Below are 23753 nucleotides of genomic sequence, written 5' to 3' on the forward strand. Positions count from 1 at the left end.
CTAGACTCCCTTCATCTTGATCCTTCGTGATAAATAATCTGGGCCCCTGCTCTTCTGTGTGAGTCCTTGTGCTCCCCTCTTACCATTTCACTTACAGTTAGACCTTTAGTTTCTGGAGGATGTAGATAGCAGAGACAATGATGGCCAGGATCGCCTTTGTGCTGAGCAGCAGAGCTGTGAGGAGTGTAGAAGTACAAGACTGCTCCGTTTCTAGAATTCAAAAAGAATGGAACCATTAGAGGGGACTTAATTGTTAGCAGCCTTCACTTGCACTGTATAAGGCTATCTGAATGCATTAAAGCTCTGAAACTTTGAAATTGCATTATATGTTCTATGTACTTGCTTTTGCCCAGGGTGTAAGCCAGGATAATGAGGAGTATTATTTACACTCACCCTAACCTCAGACAAGTAGGTTGTGCTCCTCAAGTGAAAGCATGAAGAATGTATACCTATAAACATATTTCCCCATTGTGGCACCTGGTTACATATTTGATACACACAATTCTGTGGGACAAGAAATATTATTTCCATTCTGATGAGAAAATTGAAACCTAGAGAATTTAAATTGAGCCATTAGGTTATTGAATCTGAACACAAAGAAGGTCTTCACTTTTATTTAGTATGGTCTCCAAAACTATGTTTTTTAAATGAAGAGGGTTTCAACTTAAGGACCATAAGAATACATAACACAGTCAGGCACATAGATTGAGCATGGTTTTATGATGAAGTAATTGTAAGTGTGCCTTGCTTAATGTCAGAGGTGACCTTGACAATCCTGTATTTTTAGGAAGCAAGTTTCATTGCAAAATGTTCCCAGAAAGCATTTAAGCCAACGTCTTGGTTTTCAGCTTGTGGTACTATTTGGAGATGATGGAAACTTTAGGAGATGAGGTCTATTTAGAGCAGTATGTCATTGGTTGCATGCCTTGACCCACCTTCTCCCCTCTGTTTCTGGCAGCCATGAATTGAGTTGTGTTGGCCTGGCAGACTCTCTTTCGTGGTCTGTTGCTTCATTCAGGCCTACGTAGAAGTGAGTTCTTTGGAACTCTAGCTTGTGCTTTATTTCTCGGTCTCTTCCCTCTCTCTGTGCATCTTGGCTGCTATGAGCTGAATAAGTTTTCTCCGTCACACCCTTCTACTGTGATCTTTCTGTGTTGCTACAGGTCAAAGAGTAATGAAGACAGTTAATCGTGGTCTGAAACTTCTCAAACTAAGAATCAAAATAAACTTTTCCTTTTTTATATTGTTCTTATCAGGCATTTGTCACAGCTCTGTAAAGGCAACTAACACAAGGTATCGTTGCTAAAACTTGCAATGGCAGTGAACTGGAATGATCAATTACTGGAGATTTCCTTGGTATCAGCTATTTCAAATGAATTGGGAAATGACAATTAAAAACATTCTGGTATTGGGTGATCTTTTTTTTTGGAGCAAAGACAATTAAAAGCTAAGATGAATTTAAGCAAGTTAAAGGTTAAGTGTGAAGCTAAAGGACTTGATAGTACTGTAGATGATTTTCTCCTGAAGCCAGAAGGCAGCCAAAAGAAAGACTGGAGTGCTAGACACAATTACAAAAGCAGCAGTCTTATACTTGAAGAAGAGTTTGGACTCTCTAATTCAATGTCTTGCTTTTCCTGGGATATGGCCTGAGGGAAGTTATAATACCCTGAAATAGAGGATGGAGACCAATGATTCAAAGCATTCAAAAACCTTTTGTTGAATTATGAGTTGCTAAGTACAATTCAAGCAACATTACTTCATGGAACTACAGTTCAAAAATTCTCACATCATGGATGTTTCAACCAAAGCAAAAATGCATCTTTTGTATCATTTAATTCCCAGTGCAATGTCAGCAAGAAGAAATTTTTTACACTTTACAGATAAGGGTCTGGGATTTTTCATGAGCTGGGTTTCATTTTCATGGTGGAGGGCAGAGCAATAAGAAAATCTAAAATTAAGTATCTCAGCCTCATACTTCAAAAAACTACAAAAGTAAGAGGGATGTAAGTTCAAAGCAAGTAGAATAAAGGAAATAATAAAAGAGCTATGAAGTAGAGAATCACCCAATCCCAAAAAGAGAGAAGGGACAATTCTTTGAAACAAAGTATTGATATTTTGAAAAGAGCACTGAAATTGAAAATACTCTGGCAAGACTGATGGAGAAAACACTATTATCACTGAAATATCAGCTATTACCACTGTCGCTGCCGATATAAAAAAGATAATAAGTGGGTAGTATGAGAAACTCTACACCCAGAAATTTGACAGTTTAGACAAACTGGACAAAATTTCTCACGAGTAGAGACTAGGATAATAGTCTCCGTTTACACTGAATGATGGGCATATCTCTCATCTATGAGTAAAGCTAAATCCACAACTTTAAAACAATTTAAAAGTATTTTGGAGGCTCAGATATTTTCAAAGGAAAAGTATATGACACATTTAAACAAGAAATGAAATCACTTTTGATGTATAAAGCTGTAATATATGAAAGGAATTCTGAAAAATTTGAGTATAAATTTTATATTAGATGATTGCAGGAAATTATTTTTATTAATGGCCACATTTTAGAAAAATGTCATCTGAACTTCGACTGTGCACTCTGTTTGCCCTGGATGTGCTTATTTAAGTCATTACTGGATGTGATTCTGAAGATTTCATATCTCTTATTAAAAGAGGATCTGTTTTCCTCTTCCTATTACTACTCTTCCTACAGGCAGGAGAAATCTGTGACCTAATGTTGCCCTAGCAACTGAAGCTTACAACATAGTACATCTTAGGTGGAATCTGGACATTTAAAGTGTCTTTTGACCATAGGCAGAAATTCTGACATTACAATAGACACAGGTAATAGAGGAAGGACTGACAAGCTGACCTCCATCATCCTAGCAACACCACCACCGTGGACAGAGCTGAAAATGCAGCAATTGCTCAAACATCAAAGATCCACACATGAATAAAATAACTAAGCACAATTCCCAGCACTCAGTGTACACTCAAAAAGAGGCAGCCCTTGTTAGGGTAAAAAGCAGATTCCATATGTCAGTTTTTAGCATGCATTACTCGGAATGCTGCCTTCATTGCATAATAAATAAAGGTATCACTAGGTACCTAGAAGCTTTGATTGCAGTAGCTGCCCAAGAATTACATTGCTGTTAGGTGAATAAGTGAAATTATGACCACAGTGCTACTATGGCTGTAGGAGCCTACATGGGAATAGTAGCTAGGTAGGACTCTTGGGAATGGTATTACAAGAGGTTTAGTTCTAGGAGCAACGTGGGAGAGCCAATTTAGTAGGCTGGGGTAGCTTGTGCTGGGGTCAGTATCAGGATCATCTATCTCAAACACTGTCCAACAAGTTGATAATGCCACGATAAGAGTCCTCCTGCAAAGTGACTTGGACCACCTCACAAATGACCTGTGAGAAATTGTCATTAGGGTCCAGCACCAACTTGGTTGTACTGGAGATGTTGTAGGAAATATCCTGTTGTTGGGGTCCATGCCGGTCTGGATATCACATGTTCATTTCCATTTTTGAACCACTTCAGGTAATGTTTTTGTGGAAGCAACCATGAAACTCGCTGTCTTCCCAAGGATGGCCCTTGCCAGAAGGCCTAACACCATGGGGGAGAGGGTCTAGATACAAACAAAACTTTTTTCCAGTTTTTTCATTTATCAGTACATGCTTGCATTATATAATGATTACATTCTTTGTCAAGGGTTGGCACACAAAGATAGTCATCTCGACTATATTTTTCATTCCCTTTCCGTTCCTTCCATCCTACTCCCTCTGTCTTTTGAAAAAGATCTATTTTCTTATTTCCTATTATCTATCTCTTCTTGTGCTATTTGTTGAAATTTTTGTACGTCATGTAAGATAAACCATGCATTATCTATGTTATGTAACTAATTTATTTCAATTAACATGGTCTCAGGAGCATCCATTTCTCTTTTTTTTTTATCTCTCTCTCTCTTTTTTTATCGGTACCGGGGATCGAACTCATGACCGCCTGCTTGCAAGGCAGGTGCTTATGCCGCTGAGCTAAATCCCCAGCCTTTGCATCCATTTTTCTACAACTGATGCAATTTTATCTTTTTTATGGAGAATATTACTCCATCATATATACATACCACATTTCATCTCTTGATGGACATATAGGTCCCTTCCAAAATTTACCCATTTTAAGTTGTGCTTCTGTCAATACCGGTATGCATGCATTATGGTAATATGATGTCCTTAACCTGGCAAAGGAACATCCAAAGACAAGAAATGTAATTATCATGACCACCACTAATATCAAACAAGTGACAATGTGAAAAGCCTCCCTGGATGCTATTATTGTTGCTGCTATCACCTTTGCAGTAGTGGAAATAGGTCCTTGATCATGACAAGTGTGTGGTCCACAATTGAACTATGACCATGCTGTAGCTGTTTCTGTGAATCATCCTAATAAAGCCAGGAAGGTAGTTTCCATAGCCACTTGTGTCATGGTAGAACATACAATTACCAGGTAGAGAGTGAGAAATGGAACACACGAGTAGAATGTAGAACTGAGGTCAAAGTCCTTTTCTTTGAACCAGGGAGTCTCCATCAGGCTGGGCACAGGACAGAAGTTATAGCCAGCTCTCACTCCATGTGTTATCTGTTCCCTACTGGCTTATGTTGAAAACATTGCCTACTTAGGAAAAGTGTTTATGGAAGCAAATACAGGAGACACATAATACTGGAACAGGAAGAGGAACCTGCAAGTTGAGTGGCTATCCTGAGACATGGCATCACATCCCGTCACTCCATCCATGAAGCAAGTGGCTTCATTCTCTTCTGCAGACCATCACAAAGATTAAATAAGGCTCAGTGAGCATTTTTGATGGATTATATACAGGAAAGGCTTGGGAAAAGCACACTAAGATCTATTCTAATTTAAGTAGGCACTTTATATGTTTTTACAAACATATGGCAGTGCATATTAACTGTGTCAAGTCCTGTATTTGAAAGGAAAATACTAGAGAGATGTATTTCTGAATCTAGAAGATTCACTTGGATCACTTTTTAACTTAGAAAGAGAGATCTCCAAAAATACAGTAAATGTAATGTGGTTAATTACTTTTTTATTTTAAAAAGATTAAGATAATAGAGGACATAACAAAACATATCAGAACAGAACAATTTAAGCAACATAGTGTTACAACACAAGACAACCTGACATAACAGTAGATACCATAGTGTCTTTTTCCTTGAAATATTTGAGTATAGCTTCATACATTATAGTATCAAACATAACAAGATAGTATAAAACCACTCAAGAGAATGAAAGTATTACAGGGTATTCAAAAACAACAGAAAATGAACAATTGTTACTATATTATCTCCTTGTACACAAAAAGTTTTGTTTATATTATCACATGTAATAAAAACCAATAAGATACAACATGATAAAACTGATGGAGACAGAAGAACAAAAGCTTGGTAGGACTTCAAACAAGATGATATTAAATCAGCACTAGCTATTATAATGTCTTGTTTTCTTCAAAATAGCTGTTCACACCATCACAGACAATAAAATCAAACAACCCAGAATAAAACTATTCCAACTAATGAAAGAAAATATTATAAGCTTCAAAGCAATATAACGGGGAATTATGATTACCACATACTATATGTATTCTTACCATTTCTTACACCAAAGAGACTTCATAGTATTTATACACGTGAGTTTGATTTATTTCTCTTATGAGTACGGTCTCAAGCTGTATCCATTTATTTATAAATATCTCAGTGTGATCATTCTTTAAACCTGATAGTACTCCATTGTATAAAAATACCACAGCTTTTTTATCCATTCCTCAGTTGATGGACACTTAGGTTGTTTCCAAGATCTGGCTATTACAAATTGTGCTGCTATAAACGTGGGTGCACATATATCACTGTGTTTTCAGTTCTTCTGGGAATATGGAATAGCTGGAACAAATGGGACTTCCAATCACAGCTTTGTGAGAAATCTCCAGACTGACTTCCACAATGGATGCACCATTATACACTCCAACCCACAGTATAGGAGAGTTCTTTTTTCCCCACAGCCTCTCCAGCATTTGTTGTTGGTAGTCTTCTTGATCCTGGCTATTCTTACAGGAGTGCGATGGAATCTCACTGTGGTTTTAATTTGCATTTCTCTAATGAATAATGATGGTGAACATTTTTTCATGTATTTATTTGCCATTTGTATTTCTTCATCTGAGAAGTGTGTATTCATCTCAGATGCCCATTTTTGAATTTGATCCTTGAATTTTAGGGGTCTGATTTTTTTAAAAATTCTTTATATGTTTTAGACAGAAATCCTTTGCCTGAGGGACAGTTCACTAAGATCTTTTTCCCAGTTTGTGTATTTTCTGTCCACTATGCTGGAGATTTCTTTTGACATGTGGAAAATTTTTAGTAAGACATGATTCCATTTATTGATTCTGGGGAGTATTTCCCATGCAGTTTGATTCCTGTTCATGAATTCTCTACCTACCCCTATGTCTTCAAGGTTTTTGCCCAATTTGTCTTCCAATAGATGTGGTATTTATGTTTTAATATTCAAATCTTTGACCCATTTAGATTTTAATTTAGTACATGGTGATAGGCATGGGTCTAGTTTTAGTTTTCAGCACATGGAGAGCCAGTTATTCCAGCACCATTTTTTAAAAAGACTGTCGCTTTTCTAAAAATCGTTTGGCCCCGTTATCAAAGATAAGGTGGTTGAGTGTGTTTGTATTTGTGGTTGTATCTTCTAATCTATTCGATTGATCTTCAGCTCTATTTTTATTCCAGTACCATTTGCTTTGTAGTATAACTTCAAGTCAGGGATTGTGATGCCTCTTGACTTGCCTTTGCTTTTTAAAACTGTCTTTGCTATTCTAGGTCTCTTCTGGTTCCAGATGAATTTTAGGAGTGATTTCTCTAGATCTATGAGGTATGTTGATGGTATTTTTACTGGAATTGCATTGAATCTGTATAACAGTTTTGGGAGAATGGCCATTTTCACAATATTTATTCCTACTATTCATGAGCAAGGGATGTCTTTCCACTTTCTCACAGTACCTTCCATTTCTTTTTCCAGGGTATTATAGTTTTCCTTGTATAGATATTTTACTTCTTTTATGGGATTAATTCTTAAGTTTTTCACTTTCTTTAGATGATAGTGTGAAAAGTATGGCTTCTCTTGTTTTTCTCTCCATAATTTTATTGTTAGTGTATAGAAATACTATTGATTTTTGAGCATTGATTTTATATCCAGCTACATTGCTGAATTTATTTATCATATCTAGGAGTCTTTCGATGGAGTTTTGGGGGTCTTCTATGTAGAGAATTATATCATCTGCAAATAATGATAATTTAACTTCCTCTTTTTCTATTTTTACCCCTTTTATTTCCTTCTCTTGTCTAATTGCTCTGGCTAGTATTTCCAGTACTACGTTGAGTAGGAGCAGTGCTAAGGGATATCCTTATCTTGTGTCTGATTTTAATGTAAAGGACTTCAGTATTTGGCCATTTAGTATGATACTGGCTGTTGGCTTGTTATAGATGGTCTTTATATTGAGGTAAAGACCACCTAATCCAATTTTTTGTAAGGTTCTTGTCATGAATGAATGTTGGACCTTATCAAAAGCTTTTTCTGCATCTATAGAAATGATCATGTGATTCTTACTTTTGGCTTTATTGATATGGTGGATTACATTTATTGATTTACATATGTTGAACCATTTCTGCATGCCTGGGATGAATCCCACTTGGTCGGGGTGTATGATCTTCTTGATGATTTGCTGCATACCATTTGCCAATATTTTACTGAGAATATTTGCATCTGTGTTCATTAGGGAGATTGGCTCACAGTTCTCTTTTTTAGTTGGGTCTTTTTCAGGTTTTGGTACTAGAATGCCAGGAATGCCATAGGAAGAATTTCTTCCCTTTCAATTTCTTTGAAGAGTTTGAGGAGTGTTTGCATTAAGTGTTCTTTGTATTTCTTGTGGAATTCCGCAGTGAATCCATCTGGGCCTGGGCTCTTCTTTGTAGGTAAGGACTTAAATATATTTTCAATTTCTTTAATAGAAATTAGGTTATTCAGCAGTTTTACACCTTTTTGACTCAGCTTTGGTACTTCATATGTTTCTGGGGATCTGTCTATTTCTTCTGTGCTGTCAACCCTATGAGAGTAGAGGTTTATGAAATGGGTGTTGATGATCTCCTGTATTTGTACAGAGTCTGTAGTGATTTTGCTTTTTTCATTCCTTATTTCATGAATTTGAGCTTTTTTTCCCTTTGAAAAATAAGGTAGGTGAGGGGCTTATCAATCTTATTTATTCTTTCAAAGAGCCAATTCTTTTATTTATTGATTACTTGGCTTGTTTTCTTAGACTCTATTGCATTTATTTCTGCCCTGATTTTTATAATTTCCTCTCTTCTTTTGGCTTTGCTCTTCATTTTGTAGATGTCTGAGGTGTAGCATCATTTTTTTTACTTGTATTCTTTCTGTTTTCCTGATTTGGGAACTCACTGCAATAAATTTTCCTCTGAGGACCGCTTTCATTGCATCCCACAGTTTCTGGTAAGTTGTATTTGTATTTTTGCTTTTAGGTGTTGTTTAATTTCTTCTTTAATTTCCCCTGGGACTCACTGATTGCTCAAGAGTGTTTTTATTCAGTTTCCATGTGTTTGTGAGGTTTTTGCAGTTTGTTTTCTCATTAATTTCCAGTTTCACGGCATTATGATCCAATAACATGCATGGGATAATTCCAACACTTTTGCATTTGTTTAAATATGTTGTGTGGGCTAGTATATGGTCTGTTTTAGAGAATGTCCCATGTACTGCTGAGAAGAATGTGTAGTCTGATGATGTTGGATCGAACACTCTGTATATGTCTATCAAGTCCATTTGTTCACAGTTGTGATTCAGTTCTGTTCATTCTTCTGCTGATTTTCTGTCTGGTTCATCTGTCCCTCGGTGTCAATGGTGTGTTAATGTCTCCTGTTATAATTGTGTTATTGCCTATTGCATAACTGAGTGCTGTGAAAATTGGTGCACATATATTGAAGATTGTTATCTCTTCCTCTTGAAGGAGGAATCCAGTATGTAATCACCTAACCAGTATGTAATGACCTTCTTTTTCTCTTCTGATCATTCTTGGTTTGAAGTTCACATTGTCTGAAAACAGAATAGCTGCCCTAACTTATTTTTGGGTTCCTGTTGCATGAACTATTGTTTTCCATCATTTGACTTTCAGTCTGTGAGTATCCTTTTGGGTTAGATGGGTTGTTTTTTTTTTTGTTTTTTTTTTTTTGTTTTTTTTTTTGTAGACAACGTATAGTTGGATGTTGTTTCTTGATCCAGTGTGCCAGTGTGTTTCTTTTAATTAGTGCATTGAGACCATTTACATTAATGGTTGTAACTGCTATATATTGGTTTATTGTTGACATGTTATCTTTCTGCTGTTGCATCTTTATCTTTCCATTCTGTTCAATTGTTGCTTTGCTTAGTGGTTTTTTCCTAAGTGTATCTAAGCTGTCTTTCAGTATTCTTTGCAGGCTTGGTTTTGTGATCATGAAGTTCTTCAGCTGTTGTTTGTCATGGAAGTATCTTATTTCTCCATCCATTTTGAAGGACAGTTTTGTAGGGTACATCAGACTAAGTTGGAAATTATTTTCCGTTGGGATCTCAAATACTTCACTCCATGCTCTTCTTGACTTCACTGTTTTTGCTGAGAAGTCTCCTCTGATTCTGATAGGTTTTCCTTTATATGTGATCTGTCTTTTCTCTCTAACAGCTTTCAATATTCTATTCCTATTTTGGATTTCTGGGATTGTGATTATTATATGTCTGGGTGTAGTTTTATTTTGCTTATGGCTATTTGGAGTTCTATATGCTTCACTGATCCTGATGTCAGTTTCCACTCTCACAGTTGGGAAATTTTCAGCTATTGCTTCTCTTAATATCCTCTTGATATCCTTTGTCTTGCCCCCTTCTATTTCACTTACCCTTATCAATCTTTTGTTGTTTTTCTTTGCATCATCTTGCAGCTGTTGAATTGTTATTTCCTGACTCCTTGTTATTTTTAAAAAATCCTTCCTTTCCTGTTCGCTAGCTGCAATCTTGTCTTTGAGGTCTGAAATTCTATCTTCACTTTCGTTGAGGCAGTTTTTATACCTTTCATGGGAATTTTTGACTTCCTGTGTATCTCTTTGAATCTGCTTCATGTATTCTGTTTGCTTCTTATATTGTTCATCCATTGATTCTTTGTGTTTTGTTCCTCTAATTTTTTTTACTGTGTTTTCCTTAGATGTGTTCAGCATCTCTTTCATTTCTTGTGTCATTTCTTCTTTTACCTTGGAGATTATTTCTAGTTTGAATCTCTTTAAAGCTTCCCAGGGTTGCTTCTTTATTTCAGTTGCTATTATTTCAGGTATTTAAGGTATATGGCATATATTTTCTTCTATGTACATAGCTCCTAAGGTTTCTTGGTATGAGCTGGATGTTTGAGAATGTACTTTGGTCTTTCATTTTGTCATTTTACTATATTTCCATGTTTCAAGTGTTTTCCAAGGCTCCCCCAGGGTGTTGGAAATCATCTTCTATGCCCTCAGCTCCTAGGATTCCAGCCACCCAATTCCTCGGATTTAGAGAAGTTCACTGCGTGGCCTAGGCAGGCCCAAAACCTGAGGAGCCTCCAGTGGCCCAGTTCCCGGATTGATGTAGGGTCACTGTGGGTGGTGCAGGCAGGCCCAATACTGGTGAACCTGGTTGAGTGTGGCAGGAAGCTGGGCAGTTCCTTGGTTGGTGGGAGTGATGATCATAGAGTCCCGGGCTCAAGATGGTGTGCAGATACTCACTTCTGCCACTCAGTTCCCCGGATTGAGAGAGGGTCACTCACTGGTTAATTTCTTAATTGCTAGTTAATTACATGAAACACAAGCAGAACTATTGGGTAGACTATAGTGCCTTCTGCTTCTCCAAGTGCAAGCAACAGAAAGAGGGATGTTTCTCTTATGGACTATTCCTAAATGGTGTCACCAGATTACCAATTATTGCCTAGCATCTTCTATCACATTCACTAGGCATTAAAGTGTCACATATATTTTTTTGTAAGGATTTATCTTGCTCACCAGCATCCAGAAAGCATTTGGAAGGCATAATAAGTAAGGTATAGCACCAAAACTGTAGCAGCCTGTGATGAATGAGAGGCTGTGATCCTTAAGGGATGAAAGGTCGCAATCAGTTAAAAAGCTCCTGAGCATCCAGACACTGGCCTGATCCTCTTGAGCTTTTGAGATCTTTAATCTTTGAGCCATCACCATAATGGTATCTATGTATGAGACCTTGTTGTGAACAAGGCTCAGAGAATTGAGGGTTGGTCTATGGCAACAGAGTAGGGATTGAAACTGAGCTCATTATCTCTTGCATAGGCTGCAGAACACTTGTTCTCTAAGTTCTGAGTTTAAGTGTCTACTTCTGTAAAAAGTGGGTAAAAATATTTGAAATTCTTCACTGGGACAATTATGAAGTGGGCTGTAGAACACGGTGTCTGGCATATTAGGGGCATTCAATAAGCAAAGCTGTGACTACCATCATGACACTTGGTCATTACCACTCCTTAAACCACAAGTTTATCCTTTTGGTAGTCAAAAAGGCACAACAGAAGCAGGGAGGAAACACAGGAAAAGGATGTCCTGTAACTGAAGCTTCCAACTGCTAAAGAAAACTCAAAATAAAACATGAAAAGAAATGCATTTTCTCCCTATTTTCCTAAAAATCCATTTAGAAGGCAAAGTTGACAACTAGCTTTGAAAACGGCAGGATTACAGTTGCTTACTGAAGAGAGCAGCGTTTACTTGTAGTGAAGCTCTGGGAAGACAGGACAGGTTTCTCACTGACATTTTAGGTCATGGAGGCATGGAGGGTACCTTGCCTCAGGTGGGGATCTGAGCAGAGCTCTCTCTGGACTTCCTCTCTGTGACTCTGAGACCTACTTCCTCGGAGTTTTACCTACCCTGCCTTAGACCTAGAAAGCTGTGGTGGTACATGTTGTACCAATCAATTCTCACTGAAAAGGAGCTTTCACAGATCATCTCCATGGACATCACTTTTACCAAGGCCAAAAAATCTCAACTCACCCATGTGGCCTCAGAATATTGATCTCACAAATGCCAGCCCTGGATTTGAATTAGAATCTTCTGGAGTAGCCTGTAACTTCAGGTGTCAGAACAAAGGTGAGACCAAGTATACCACAGATTCTATGATTGAGTCTGTGTTGGGGACTTCTCAGAGAATCTCACAGGATTCCAATAAGCTTTGAGTTTCAGAACCCCCTCTTACACCCAGCCTCACAACACTCAAGGCCTGAACAGAGAAAGTAGTTTATCACAGCCATCTTTGAATGTGACACAGCTCACAGTGATATAACATTTTCTGCAGAGCAGGCTGGTCTAAGCACTTTGTTTTGCCATATATCTCAATAGTCCACGGAGACTACAGCAGTGACAGAAGGATTTATTAGATGTACATTTGACTCAACAGACTTGGGTCCAAAAACCTGAACCCCGAGCAATGGAAGGGCTGTAGTTTCGTGTATTTTGCCAAGGTTGTTGCTCTAGTAACACATAAGTTGGGGGTGGGAAAACAGAATAAAGCCATTTGTAAGGCTGTGCTAAGTTGCCTTGGTTGGGTAAAAACAGGAATTTTTGAGAACTGGAGGTTATAAACCTTTATTTATAAAGTAACTGTTTTTATCTCCATTTGAATAAAGAACAACAGCTGAACAGAGGAAGAAGTTTGGAGAAACTCAAATTTTGCTTTTTAAATCTTGCTTCAGTGTGACCATGCTTAAGCCTGATACAGCTCACATTAATGAAATGTTTTCTGCAAAATGGCTGCTCTAAGCATTTCATGTGATTCCACTCCTATCTTGGCCGTATTGTTTGAAAGACAGGTGAGGAAACTGAGGTTTACTGTGTTGTACAGGGAATATGAAAGGTCTGAGATGTGAGCCATGAGCTGGGATGTGGGCCTAATCAGTAAAGTCATGGGCCCTGATTCCTTAGTGCAGTGTGTTTGATAGAGTAACAATGCTGGCTACCCCAAATCCTAAAATTTGCGCATAATCTCTCCACTCTTCACACAATCCTGAATCAGGACCATGACTATTATATAGCCATATAGATGGGGAAATGGACTCTAGGGAAGCCAAGACTCACCCAAGACTGCACAGCTCATTGGACAATCCTATTAGGTACTCAGGGTTTTTTTCTTTAACAGTGCTTTCTCATCCTCCTAACACCCTTAAATTAAGTCACCCTCATTTCACAGATAAGGAAACTGAGACACACCAAGGGGTACTAAGTGGCTCAAAACTGCACATCTTTGTAATAATATTTTGATCTGTTGGTGCCTACTTGGTGCCAGGATATTTTCACAGAGGACCTAAAAGCCTTTTTCCTTCTTAGAATAAATCCATGATTCCCACCAGTTCACAGATGAGAAAACAGAGGCTGAGAGAAACAAAGACACTGTATCTTTGTCCCCCTCTATGTCTTGGTAAGTATTTCTTATGCCTACAACATTTTCATGGTTTGTTTTTCTTAATAGAAGTTATTTCCTGACTTTTGATGACTCAGCATATGCTAACACTTCACTTCTTCCATTTTTCTTCAAGAATTCTGAGGTAAACACCTCTCATGAATCCCTGCCTACCTAAGGAAATAATAGAAACGCTGCTTCCAAAAGCCTCACACTTCCTCTGGCACCTGCTCCTTCTGCTTTATGTCCACTGCTCAGTGAAGGAGCCACATCTCAGTGAGAGGGAACATCCTGGGTTCCCCACAGGCACTGAGATGTCCCTAAGGAAGGACACATTCTGAGACTGCAAAAGGAATTTCCTCATCTAGGGATGTCAAGCCAGCACTGTCTCCCCTCAGAGAAATTTTTTGAGTCTGTTGTGGTTTTAATTCCTGTGGCTGAAGCACAGAATAATCACAAGGTTTTGATAGAGGGCTGGAGCAATTCTGTTTACTCGGGCAAGCACATTGGTACTGCTGAGAGTAAGGCTATGGTGGAGGATATGAGAAGCACATCTTGTGTCCTTCATCAGTCACAAGTTGAGGCTCATTCTCAGCTGCAGTGTCATATACTTTAATGATACAACAAAACTCTCCTACAATCTTGGTTCAAGGAGAAACAGCCATGCCTAAGAGACAGCATCTGTCATGCCCCACATCTGTTCATCCAGTCTTCCTTCTTTCTCATGCAGCCTAAGTGGGAGCAATGGCATGACACAGAGGAACAAGTGCCCAACCAGGAGTCTGAAGACTGAGTCAGCCTAAGACACTTTGCTGATTGTGATTACTTAGGCATAGGAGGCACTATGTTGGCAACTCTTGAGTCTTTCTTTACCAGGGAAGATAGCATGAAGCCACAACCTTGCCTATGTTCAGTGTTGTGAGGACAGCCGACTACTGTCATATCTGGGAGGGAAAGTTAGCAGCATCCATATAAATTATCATATATTTACCCTCTGACCCAGCCACCACTTCCACTAGAGTTTACCCTCCTGTATTGGATGATGGATGTGTAAGTTTATCCTCTGCAACACTGTTAGAGTAGGCCATGGCTGGGATCAATTTAAACACCCACCTACAGATGATTGAAATGTTTTATGACATTTCCTTTTGAAGAAGTAACTTGCAGCTGTTAAGTAATGGAGCAGCTCTCTAAGTCCAGGTATGGAGAACACTATTATGAAATTATGATGCAGCTGACATTCATGAGATGTTTTCCAATCACAACAGCCTTTAGATCTGAATGTGAGAGACATTCTAAACTCATGGGAAATAGATGAAATACAGAGCTCTGGATTTCTGATTTGTAGTTATGAACCTCGAGTGGACCTATAGATCCCTCTTTGGAAATTATGTCTTTGCTGAGGCAGCTTTCATCATGGGTGGACTGAGAGGTGGGTTCTGTACCTCATCCTGGTACTAAGTGGTTATTTCTGTCCTCAGACTCACATTTGTAAGCAGATGGGCTGGATGATCTGAAGATGTGTCTTGTCCCAGAATTACACATTAAGAAGAAGATGTTGGCCATGGGCAAGAAACACAAAGTGAACTTGGCTGTCTCAGTGAGGATTTCTTATGTCTCTCACATTGTATATTTTTTCCTGGAAAGACCATCCAGGCGGTCTCAGGGTACTCAGTGCCCACAAGAGGCTGTCACAGATACAATAAGTTTTGGTAGACAGACCTAGGGAAAGATTCAATATCTTGGCATTTTTCCAGTCATGGTATTGAAATAAAAAGGAGCCTCTGAATATGAGGAATATTCTTAGTATTTTTCTTTAGAGGAAATGAATGTAAGTGCAGCCTCCCACCTCTGCAGTGCAACACCAACTTTGTAGATGAGCTCAGTCTGGGAGGCTCCCTTAGGGTTTCCTGACCTACAGAAAATATCTGAGGACATAATAGATCCTCAGTGCTGTGGTATAAAGAACGACTCACACTCATAGAGGAATCTCAATGTGGGTAACGTAAGTGAGATCTGCCTCTGGACTGGACTGTTCTTATTCTGTGGAAATAATGGTAGGGGTAGAGTGGAAAAACAGAAGGTTGTGCAGTAGTTAGACATTGGCTGCAGATGCTCCCTTTTACTTTGTGTGGATACTTGAGCCAACAACATACTGCAGGTCTTGGCTGCCCTGATAGCTGGGTGACATTAAATCACGAACATGAGCACCCACCATCCTGCCTGCTTCTTCACTGGTGCTCACAGAATGCTGGGTGTGATTCCTGACATGGAGAAATGAGTGAAGCCCAAACTTTACTCACCACCCACAAGCATCTTGGTGCCTCCTCCAGACAACAACTCCTTGTCCTCAGAGTGCGTTTTCTGAAACTTGACACAGTAGTAGGTGCCCGCATCTGCAGGGGTGACGTTTCGGATTTGGATTGAAAAGTCTGTGTTGTGTCTGCCTGTGGTATCTGCTATGTTTGTGACTCGTGGGAAGTGGCCTCCTCTGTAATTGTAGATTAACTCCTGGTCTTTTCCTCGTCCCCTGAACCACAGGATGGGTCCCACAGGAAACAGAGAGGTCACAGTGCAGTGCAGAGTGGCAGTCTCTCCTGCGATAATCCAAACTAGCTTCTCAGGCTGAATCACCTGCAGAATTTCATCTTTGGCTGTTGGGAGGGAAACACAGAGCAGTTATCATTCTTCCTGATGGTTCTTGTGTGTTTTTTAAATTTTATCAATATTGAATTCAGTGAATGAGTGCACTTGATGAGTGCATACTAGCTCAGCCCACTGCATTTGTTATCACATTTAACCCTCAAACGAATTGCTCATTATAGAAAAATCGAAGCCTATAAGGGTCAAAAAACATAAGAGTGTGAATTTGAGTGCCACTGTCTTCTTCAAAGTCTCAGGATAATCTCATGCTTCACTAAATGTTTGTTACTCTTTACAATCTGTTCACATAGTACCCTAGGCACAATATAGCACAGCTTAATGAGATTTCTTTAGATCGTGGAGTTCCAAGCAGTGGTGAGGGTGTCATTAATGGAAAATGCATTTAACTGTAGGATGCGTGGATCAGTTTCCCTCTTTCACAGAGATGCTTGTCCTGTCAGCCTGTGAGATAGTGGTACCCAGAACTGCCAATGTGCAATGGCATGCAACTTTTGTTTCTTCCTTTTTTTATTTTGAAAAGAATAAAACCAAATGAGACATAACAGGGTAGAGACACTGAAAACAAAAGAATGAACATGATACATGACTTAAAATCAAATACCAGGTGGTCAATAATGGCTACCATAATGCCTCTTGTTATGTTCAAAAGAATTGCCCATATTATCAGGCATAATAAAATCAAACAAAACAGTACAGAACAAACTGATAAAAAGAAAACAATAAAGACATTATTAGGGCTTCCAAAGAAGATAATAGTAAAATCACAATGGGTATTGTAATGCATCTTATTCTTTTCAAAGTACTTGCCTAGATCATCTCACATGATATTAACAAACAGAATACAATAAAATTAATCAAAACAAAAGAATGAAATCAATACAGGGCTTCAAATGAAGCGAACAGATATCAAAAATGGTTACCATAATATATCCTACTCTCTTTGGAATAACTGTCCGTGCCATCAAATCTAATATGATTAGAAAAGCTGAAACAGAATAAAACCAAGCTATATGGAACAATGAAAAAAATATGGGTTTCAAATCATGATAATAGATTAGCAATGGCTACTGCCTACCCTTTTTAGACAATTCCTCTCCTTTTACTTTCACAGGATGTATTGTGCATTTTGGATCCTACTAACTCCTTTAGTTTTTATACCAGGGAGGCAACCCCCTATTTACCCATGTGACTCTGAATCTTTTTACCCCTGAGCTTGATGTCACGTTGTATCCAATTACCTGCAAGAGCCTCAAGGTTACCTTTCTTTACAGTAGTTTTCTGTCTTATAAAAGTGTCATGGCTTTCTACCCGGTCTTCCACTGAAGAGCAAGCTACCCCGACTTTTTTCTGGTTCTGTCACACAGAGGATTGTTTCCTTATCTTGGACTTCCAGTCTATAATCTCTCTTTTGGGTTAAATGTTTTTCTTGTATGAAGTATATTGATGCACCCTGTCTCTTGATCCACTCTGCCTGTATTTCTTTTTATTGGTGAATTGAGGCCATCTGTATTAGTGATTATGGCCAATATTCTCTGCCTCATCTCTTCCACGCTATTTTTCTGATGCTGGTTGCCTACTTTTCCTCTTCATTCCACTGTGGACCCCATTCAGTGAGCCCCCTCTGTCACTGTTCCTGAAACCATGTTCTTTGTTCTCTCTCTCTAGAATGTCCTTCAGTGGTTTTTTTTTTATTTAAAGAGAAAAAAGAAAGGACATAAAAAAACAAAGCTGTAAAAAGGTACAAGTAATACAGAATTTCAAGAAAAAAATATACAGTAAGAAATCACTAGTTAATAGGTTACACATTGTCTTCTTAGAAACAGTTATCCAAATTATAAAATTAGAGAATATAAAGTGGACATTCATACAGTGATATTGGAGACAGTTCCATTCAATGATCTGACAAAAGCTCAGTAATATGGTTTTCCATCCTACATACTCAAACATACATGTGGTTATATCCCTTAGTCCACTTTCCTTTCCTCTCTTTTTTACAATAACAATTACAATTTTGGGATTTTATTACTCCCACAGTTCTTACTACTTTTTTTGAAGAGAATAAAGCCAAACATAACTAAGCAAACCAGAGTCAGTTAGAACAGAAGGATGGGCATAGTACATGATGCAAAAATAGAATACCAGGTGATCAAAAGTGGTTTCCATTGGGCCTCTTGCTATTTTTAAATTGAATTGCCTATATCATCAGGTATAATAGAATTGATCAAAACAGTACAGAACAAGACCAATAAAACCTACACTGAAGACATTACAGGACTTCAAAAAAAAAGATAATAGTCAAACCATAATGGGCATCATAGTATATCTTATTGCCTTCAAAGTGGTTGACTATACCCTCAAACTTCTTATCTATTTTGTTATCAAACAAAATAGAACATAGTATAATCAGACAGAACAAGATGAGGAGAGCAATACTGGGGCTCAAATCAGGTTAATAGGAAAACAAAAAAGTTATAATATATCCCGCTATTTTTTAATTTAGTTTTCCCTTAATTGAAAAAAAATGAGAAAAAATAGATTAATTTAAAAAGGGGGGAGATTGAGATAAAAGAGGACATTGTAACAGAACAACGCAGGTCAGAACCGAACAATTTAAGCATCACTGTGTTTCACCACCAGATAATCTAACATAATAGTAGTCACCATAGTGCCTCTTTCCTTGAATTATTTGAGTATAACTTCATATGCTATAGCATCAAGCATATCAAGATAGTGTGAAGCCATTCAAGAGAATGAAAGAATGACAGTGTATTTAGAACCAGCTAACAGAAAACGAACAACGTTTTCTATATTATCTCTTTGCCTATAAAAAGTTTTATTTATACTATCACATATAGTAAGATACAACATGTTAAAACCAGTGGAAACAGATGTACAACAGCTTGATGGGACTTCAAAACAAGACGATATTAAATCAGCACTAGCTTTTATGTTGTGTTGTTTTCTTGAAAATAGCTATTGGTACTATCACAGATACTAAAATCGAACAACCCAGGTTAAAACCATTGCAATTGATGAGTGAAAACATTATATGGCTTCAAACCAATATGATTGGGAATCATGATTACCACATACTTTTATGTATTCTTATTATTTCTTACACTAGGGAAACTATTCTGTATTTATACATGTGAGTTTGATTTATTTCACTTATGAGTATGGTCTCAAGCTGCATCCATTTATTTATAAATGTCTCAATGCGATCATTCTTTATAGCTGAGTAGTACTATATTGTTTAAAAATACCACAACTTTTTTATCCATTCCTCAGTTGATGGACACTTAGCTTGTTTCCAAGATCTGGCTATTACAAATTGTGCTGCTATAAACATGGGTGCACATATATCACTGTGGTATGATGCTATCAGTTCTTCTGGGAATATGCCTAGATGTGGAATAGCTGGGTCAAATGGGGCTTCCGGTCCCAGCTTTCTGAGAAATCTCCAGAATGACTTCCACAATGGTTGCACTAGTCTACACTCCCACCAACAGTGCAGGAGAGTTCCTTTTTCCCCACAGCCTCTCTAGCATTTGTTGTTGGTTGTTTTCTTGATCGTGGCCATTCTTTCGGGAGTGAGATGAAATCTCAGTGTGGTTTTAATTTGCATTTCTCTAATGACTAATGATGATGACCATTTTTTCATATATTTATTTGCCGCTTGTATTTTTTCATCTGAAAATTGTTTATTCATCTCAGATGCTCATTTTTGGATTGGATCTTTGAATTTTGGGGGTCTGATTTTTTTTTAATTCTTTATATGTTTTAGACAGAAGTCCTTTGTCTGAGGGGCAGTTCACTAAGATTTTTTCCCTTCAGTAGTTTTTGTAGGGTTGGTTTGGTTGTCATGAATTCTTCAGTTCTTCTTTGTCATGGAAGTATCTTGTTTCTACATTACTTTTGAAAGATAGTTTTGCCGGGTCCATCAATCTTGGCTGGATGTTTTTTTTTTTTTTTTCAGGATTTGAAATACTTCACTCTAAGCTCTTTTTGATTTGATAGATTGTGTTGAGAAATCTCTTGTGATTATGATGGGTTTTCCTTTATTAGATGATCTGTTTCTTTTCTCTGACAGTGTTTAATATTCTTCTCTTGTGTTGAATTTCTGGGATCTTGATTACTATATGTCTACTGTGGTTATAGCTGGCTGGAGTTCTGTATGCCTCACTTTTTTGAATCTCATTTCCTTTTCCTATGCTTGGGAAGTTTTCTTTAATTATTTCTATAAATATCCTTTGTATTTCATTTGTGTTTACCCCTGTGTTTTCACTCACATTTATTATTCTTAAATTATACTTCTTTATGTCATCTTATAACTTCGAATTGTTATTTCTTGGTTCTTTGTTATTTTTAAGAGAACCTTCTTTTCACAATTGCAAGCTGAAAATCTATCTTAAAGGTTTGAAAGTCTATCTTTAGTTTCTTTCAAACAGTTTCGCCAGCTTTCAATGGAGTTTTTAATTTCCTGGTCTCTTTGAATCTGCTTTATGTATTCTAAGTCATTTACATTTTTCTTTCAAGGTTTCCCTCACTTTCCTATTTTCCTCTATTCTTCCATCTGTGTTTTCTTTAGAGATGCTTAGCCATTCTTTGATTATGTTTTTCATTTCTTTTTTTACCTGAGATAGTATTTCTGTTCTAATTTCCTTTAAGGCCTCATGAAATTTTTCTTTATTTCAGTTGCCATTACTTCATAACTTCAGATGTGAGACTCCTAATCTCTTCTGTGTTTACATCTTCTGAACCACAACTGATTGGGTTGGAGGCCAGAGACTGCTTTTTGCTTCTTCCTGTTGTTATGTTCCTGATCTCTTTTGGAGAAGTGCATAGTGGGGTCCCCAGCACTTTCTGTGTTGGGTACAATTTCTCTAAAGTGAAACTGGTTTTTCTAGCTGGTGCTGGCTAATCTCTGATGGTAACCATTGGGTATGCTGCTGTAGGGCTGTTTGCTGCTTTTCCAAGATTGCTTTGGCTCACCAGAGGCTGGTGGAGTCAAGCAGGGGCAGGGCAAGTTGCCACCTCCCTCCCAAGCTGGTTAACATCAGGGAGCCCCCACCACATAGAATACCTGCAGGAGGGTGAAGCTGATTGGGGATAGCCTTAGGGAAACCTCAGCTATGGCTGTTGAAATGTGCACTGGGGTGGGACTCAGTTCAAGCAATTTCTACAGGTTTTCTCTGAGCTAGGAGTGACTGAAGGAAGCTGGTTGCAGTTCTGGTTCTGGTCTTATCCTGCCTGACTCCAAAATGGCTCCTGGCCAATCACCCGCTCCTGGGAGGACTGAGTCCTCTACATTCACTGCTAGCCAGTACAGTTCTCCAGTTCACTGCTTCCCTCCACCACTGCATCTTTTTGCAGAGGGCTTCAGGCTTGCCAGCCATCACCTTCACTGTGACCATATGTCCCCAGTTTTCAAAAGCTCTTTTCACATGATGGGTCCCACTCTGGGTGAAAGTGCCGCCAGCTACCATTTTCTTCTAAGTTTTTCTTTTTTATTCTCTCTGTGTGCTTGAATTCTCACTTTTGGTTCTTTAGGGGTTGAGGGGACCCACTTCCTTCCTTCTGGTCTTACCCTTGATGCTAAATTCTAGCATCTGGACTGTTTCTCTTGGAGAGGCTATTTACTCTGCTGCATACCATTCCACCATCTTCCTGGAACTCCTCAGTAATATGTAACAATAAAAAAATAATACATTGCTTTAAGCCCCTAGGACCTTTTGCTCCCATTATACTGACAGTTAAATGTCATTATACTGATTTTGTCAACTATGTTACTGTGACAAAGTACTGAAAATTTACTTCTTAAAATGACAAAATTATCCCTTCATGGATCAGAACATTCAAAATTCCATTTTAGTGCCATTGAGTAACACACATATACTAAAATACAAGAATATTCAAGGATCTAGAAAAATAATACTAAGTTTTATTCAGAATCAGAAAAGATGTAAAGTCAATGTAACCCAGAGAAACAAACTCAAACACAGAGAGACATCCACTTTTTTAAATTCAGGAACAAAATATATGCTGGTGAAAGGACAGTGTCTTTCACAAGCTATTCTAGGAAAAATGGAGAGTTGCAAGCAAAACATTGAAATTATATTCGTATATCTCATCCTGTTCTAGAATCAATCAGTATGGAACAAATTGAGACTATAAAACTAAAAGCAACAACATTGGATAGAAGAAACTCAAAGGAAATACTTTATAGTTATGGGCAAAGACTTCCTGAATATTTCCAAGGCACTTAAGATAATATAAAAAATTATTTTAAATGATACTATACCGAGTTAAAAGATTGTGTTTGGCAAAGAAATAACTACCAGTATGAAGAAACAAATGGGAGAAAATCTTTGAAAATCCTCTATTCTGACAGAGGATTAATAGCTACAATGTATGAACACTTCAGAAAAACTAGACTCTATAAAAAAAGAATGCAATACATAATGTGAAGAAGATCTGAATAGATGCTTCTGGAAAGAAGTGTGCTTACATTAAAATATTTTTGTTTTGTTTGACAGGAAGATTCAGGCTTTCTACTGATTTGCTTGTTTTCTGTTGTCATTATTAAGATAACAAATTATAGCTGGATATGGTGGTATATGCCTGTAATCCCAGCACTTGGGAGACTGAGGCAGGAGGATGGTTGTGAGTTTGACACCATGTTGGGCTACAATGTGAGCACAAGGCCAGCCTGAACTGCAGGAAGATCTTGCCTCAAACATACACGCGCGCACACACATACAAACACACACACACACACACACACACACACACACACACACACACACACACACACAAAGATAGCAAATTATGCAAGGTTTCTTGGAGCATGGTTTTCAAAATCAGTCTAAGCTGAAATTTGGTTAAAAAGAAATTCTTTAAACACCCAGGTACTGTTATATAAAAAACTTGAATCAAGGTTTGTACAAAATTTGGAAACATAGTTCTTACAGGTTAATCAATGATTTCAACTTGTTTCAGATTTTCATACATATAATTTGGATTTAACTGTCTGTGGATGGAATCTGATCCACTTATTTTACTATGTGCCTTTTTCCTATCACTAACATTTTAACATAAGTAGATCCTTGACAAATGGGTTAAATTAAATTTGTTGATAAGCTAAAACACAAGTCTGCAAAATTTAACATACATTTTGCCTATGTTGCCAGCCAACAAAGAGTATATTTGTCTCTGTTTATCTTCAGAATGCAATATTCAATGCTTTGTTTTTTAAATGTTGCAATTAATAATGGACATTAAGGGAAATGTAACCTAAGAGTAATTCTTCCTAAATCATTTTGTTACTCACATATGGCTAGGAAGGGTGTTAGCGCTGACTTCTATTGATCTTTTCATATCTCCACCAATAGGGGCAGACAATTGGGACAAGACTATGCAGGCAAGGAGGAATGATTCAAACCACAATCACATGTTGATTAATTGTTGGTGCACTCTGAGAAATCTTTCAGAGATGAGGAAGGAGCAATGCCAAAATAAAAGAATAGAATCACTGGACCAACA

General features: G+C 37.8%; 1 protein-coding gene across 6 annotated transcripts in view; it reads right to left on the reverse strand.

The window, feature by feature from the left end:
* LOC100718520 (signal-regulatory protein beta-2-like) overlaps positions 1-23753 on the reverse strand; it is a 141836-nt gene that overhangs the window by 46455 nt on the left and 71628 nt on the right. For 4 of the 6 annotated variants that reach the window (XR_010047447.1, XR_010047444.1, XR_010047443.1 and 1 more), the window contains 2 exons: positions 15851-16201; positions 96-210 (listed from right to left, as the gene is read on the reverse strand). Coding sequence is in view for 1 of the 6 variants with exons in the window: in XM_063248587.1 (XP_063104657.1) it covers positions 98-210; positions 15851-16201 (464 nt within the window). In the remaining 5 variants the exon portion in view is untranslated. Of the gene's footprint in view, positions 1-83; positions 211-935; positions 1158-15850; positions 16202-23753 lie in introns of all 6 variants that reach the window. The other 2 variants (XR_010047446.1, XR_010047445.1) reach the window with 2 other exon arrangements.

Source organism: Cavia porcellus, unplaced genomic scaffold, assembly GCF_034190915.1.
Source record: "Cavia porcellus strain 051 isolate PalLab524CR breed Dunkin Hartley unplaced genomic scaffold, mCavPor4.1 scaffold_5, whole genome shotgun sequence".
NCBI lineage: Eukaryota > Metazoa > Chordata > Mammalia > Rodentia > Caviidae > Cavia > Cavia porcellus.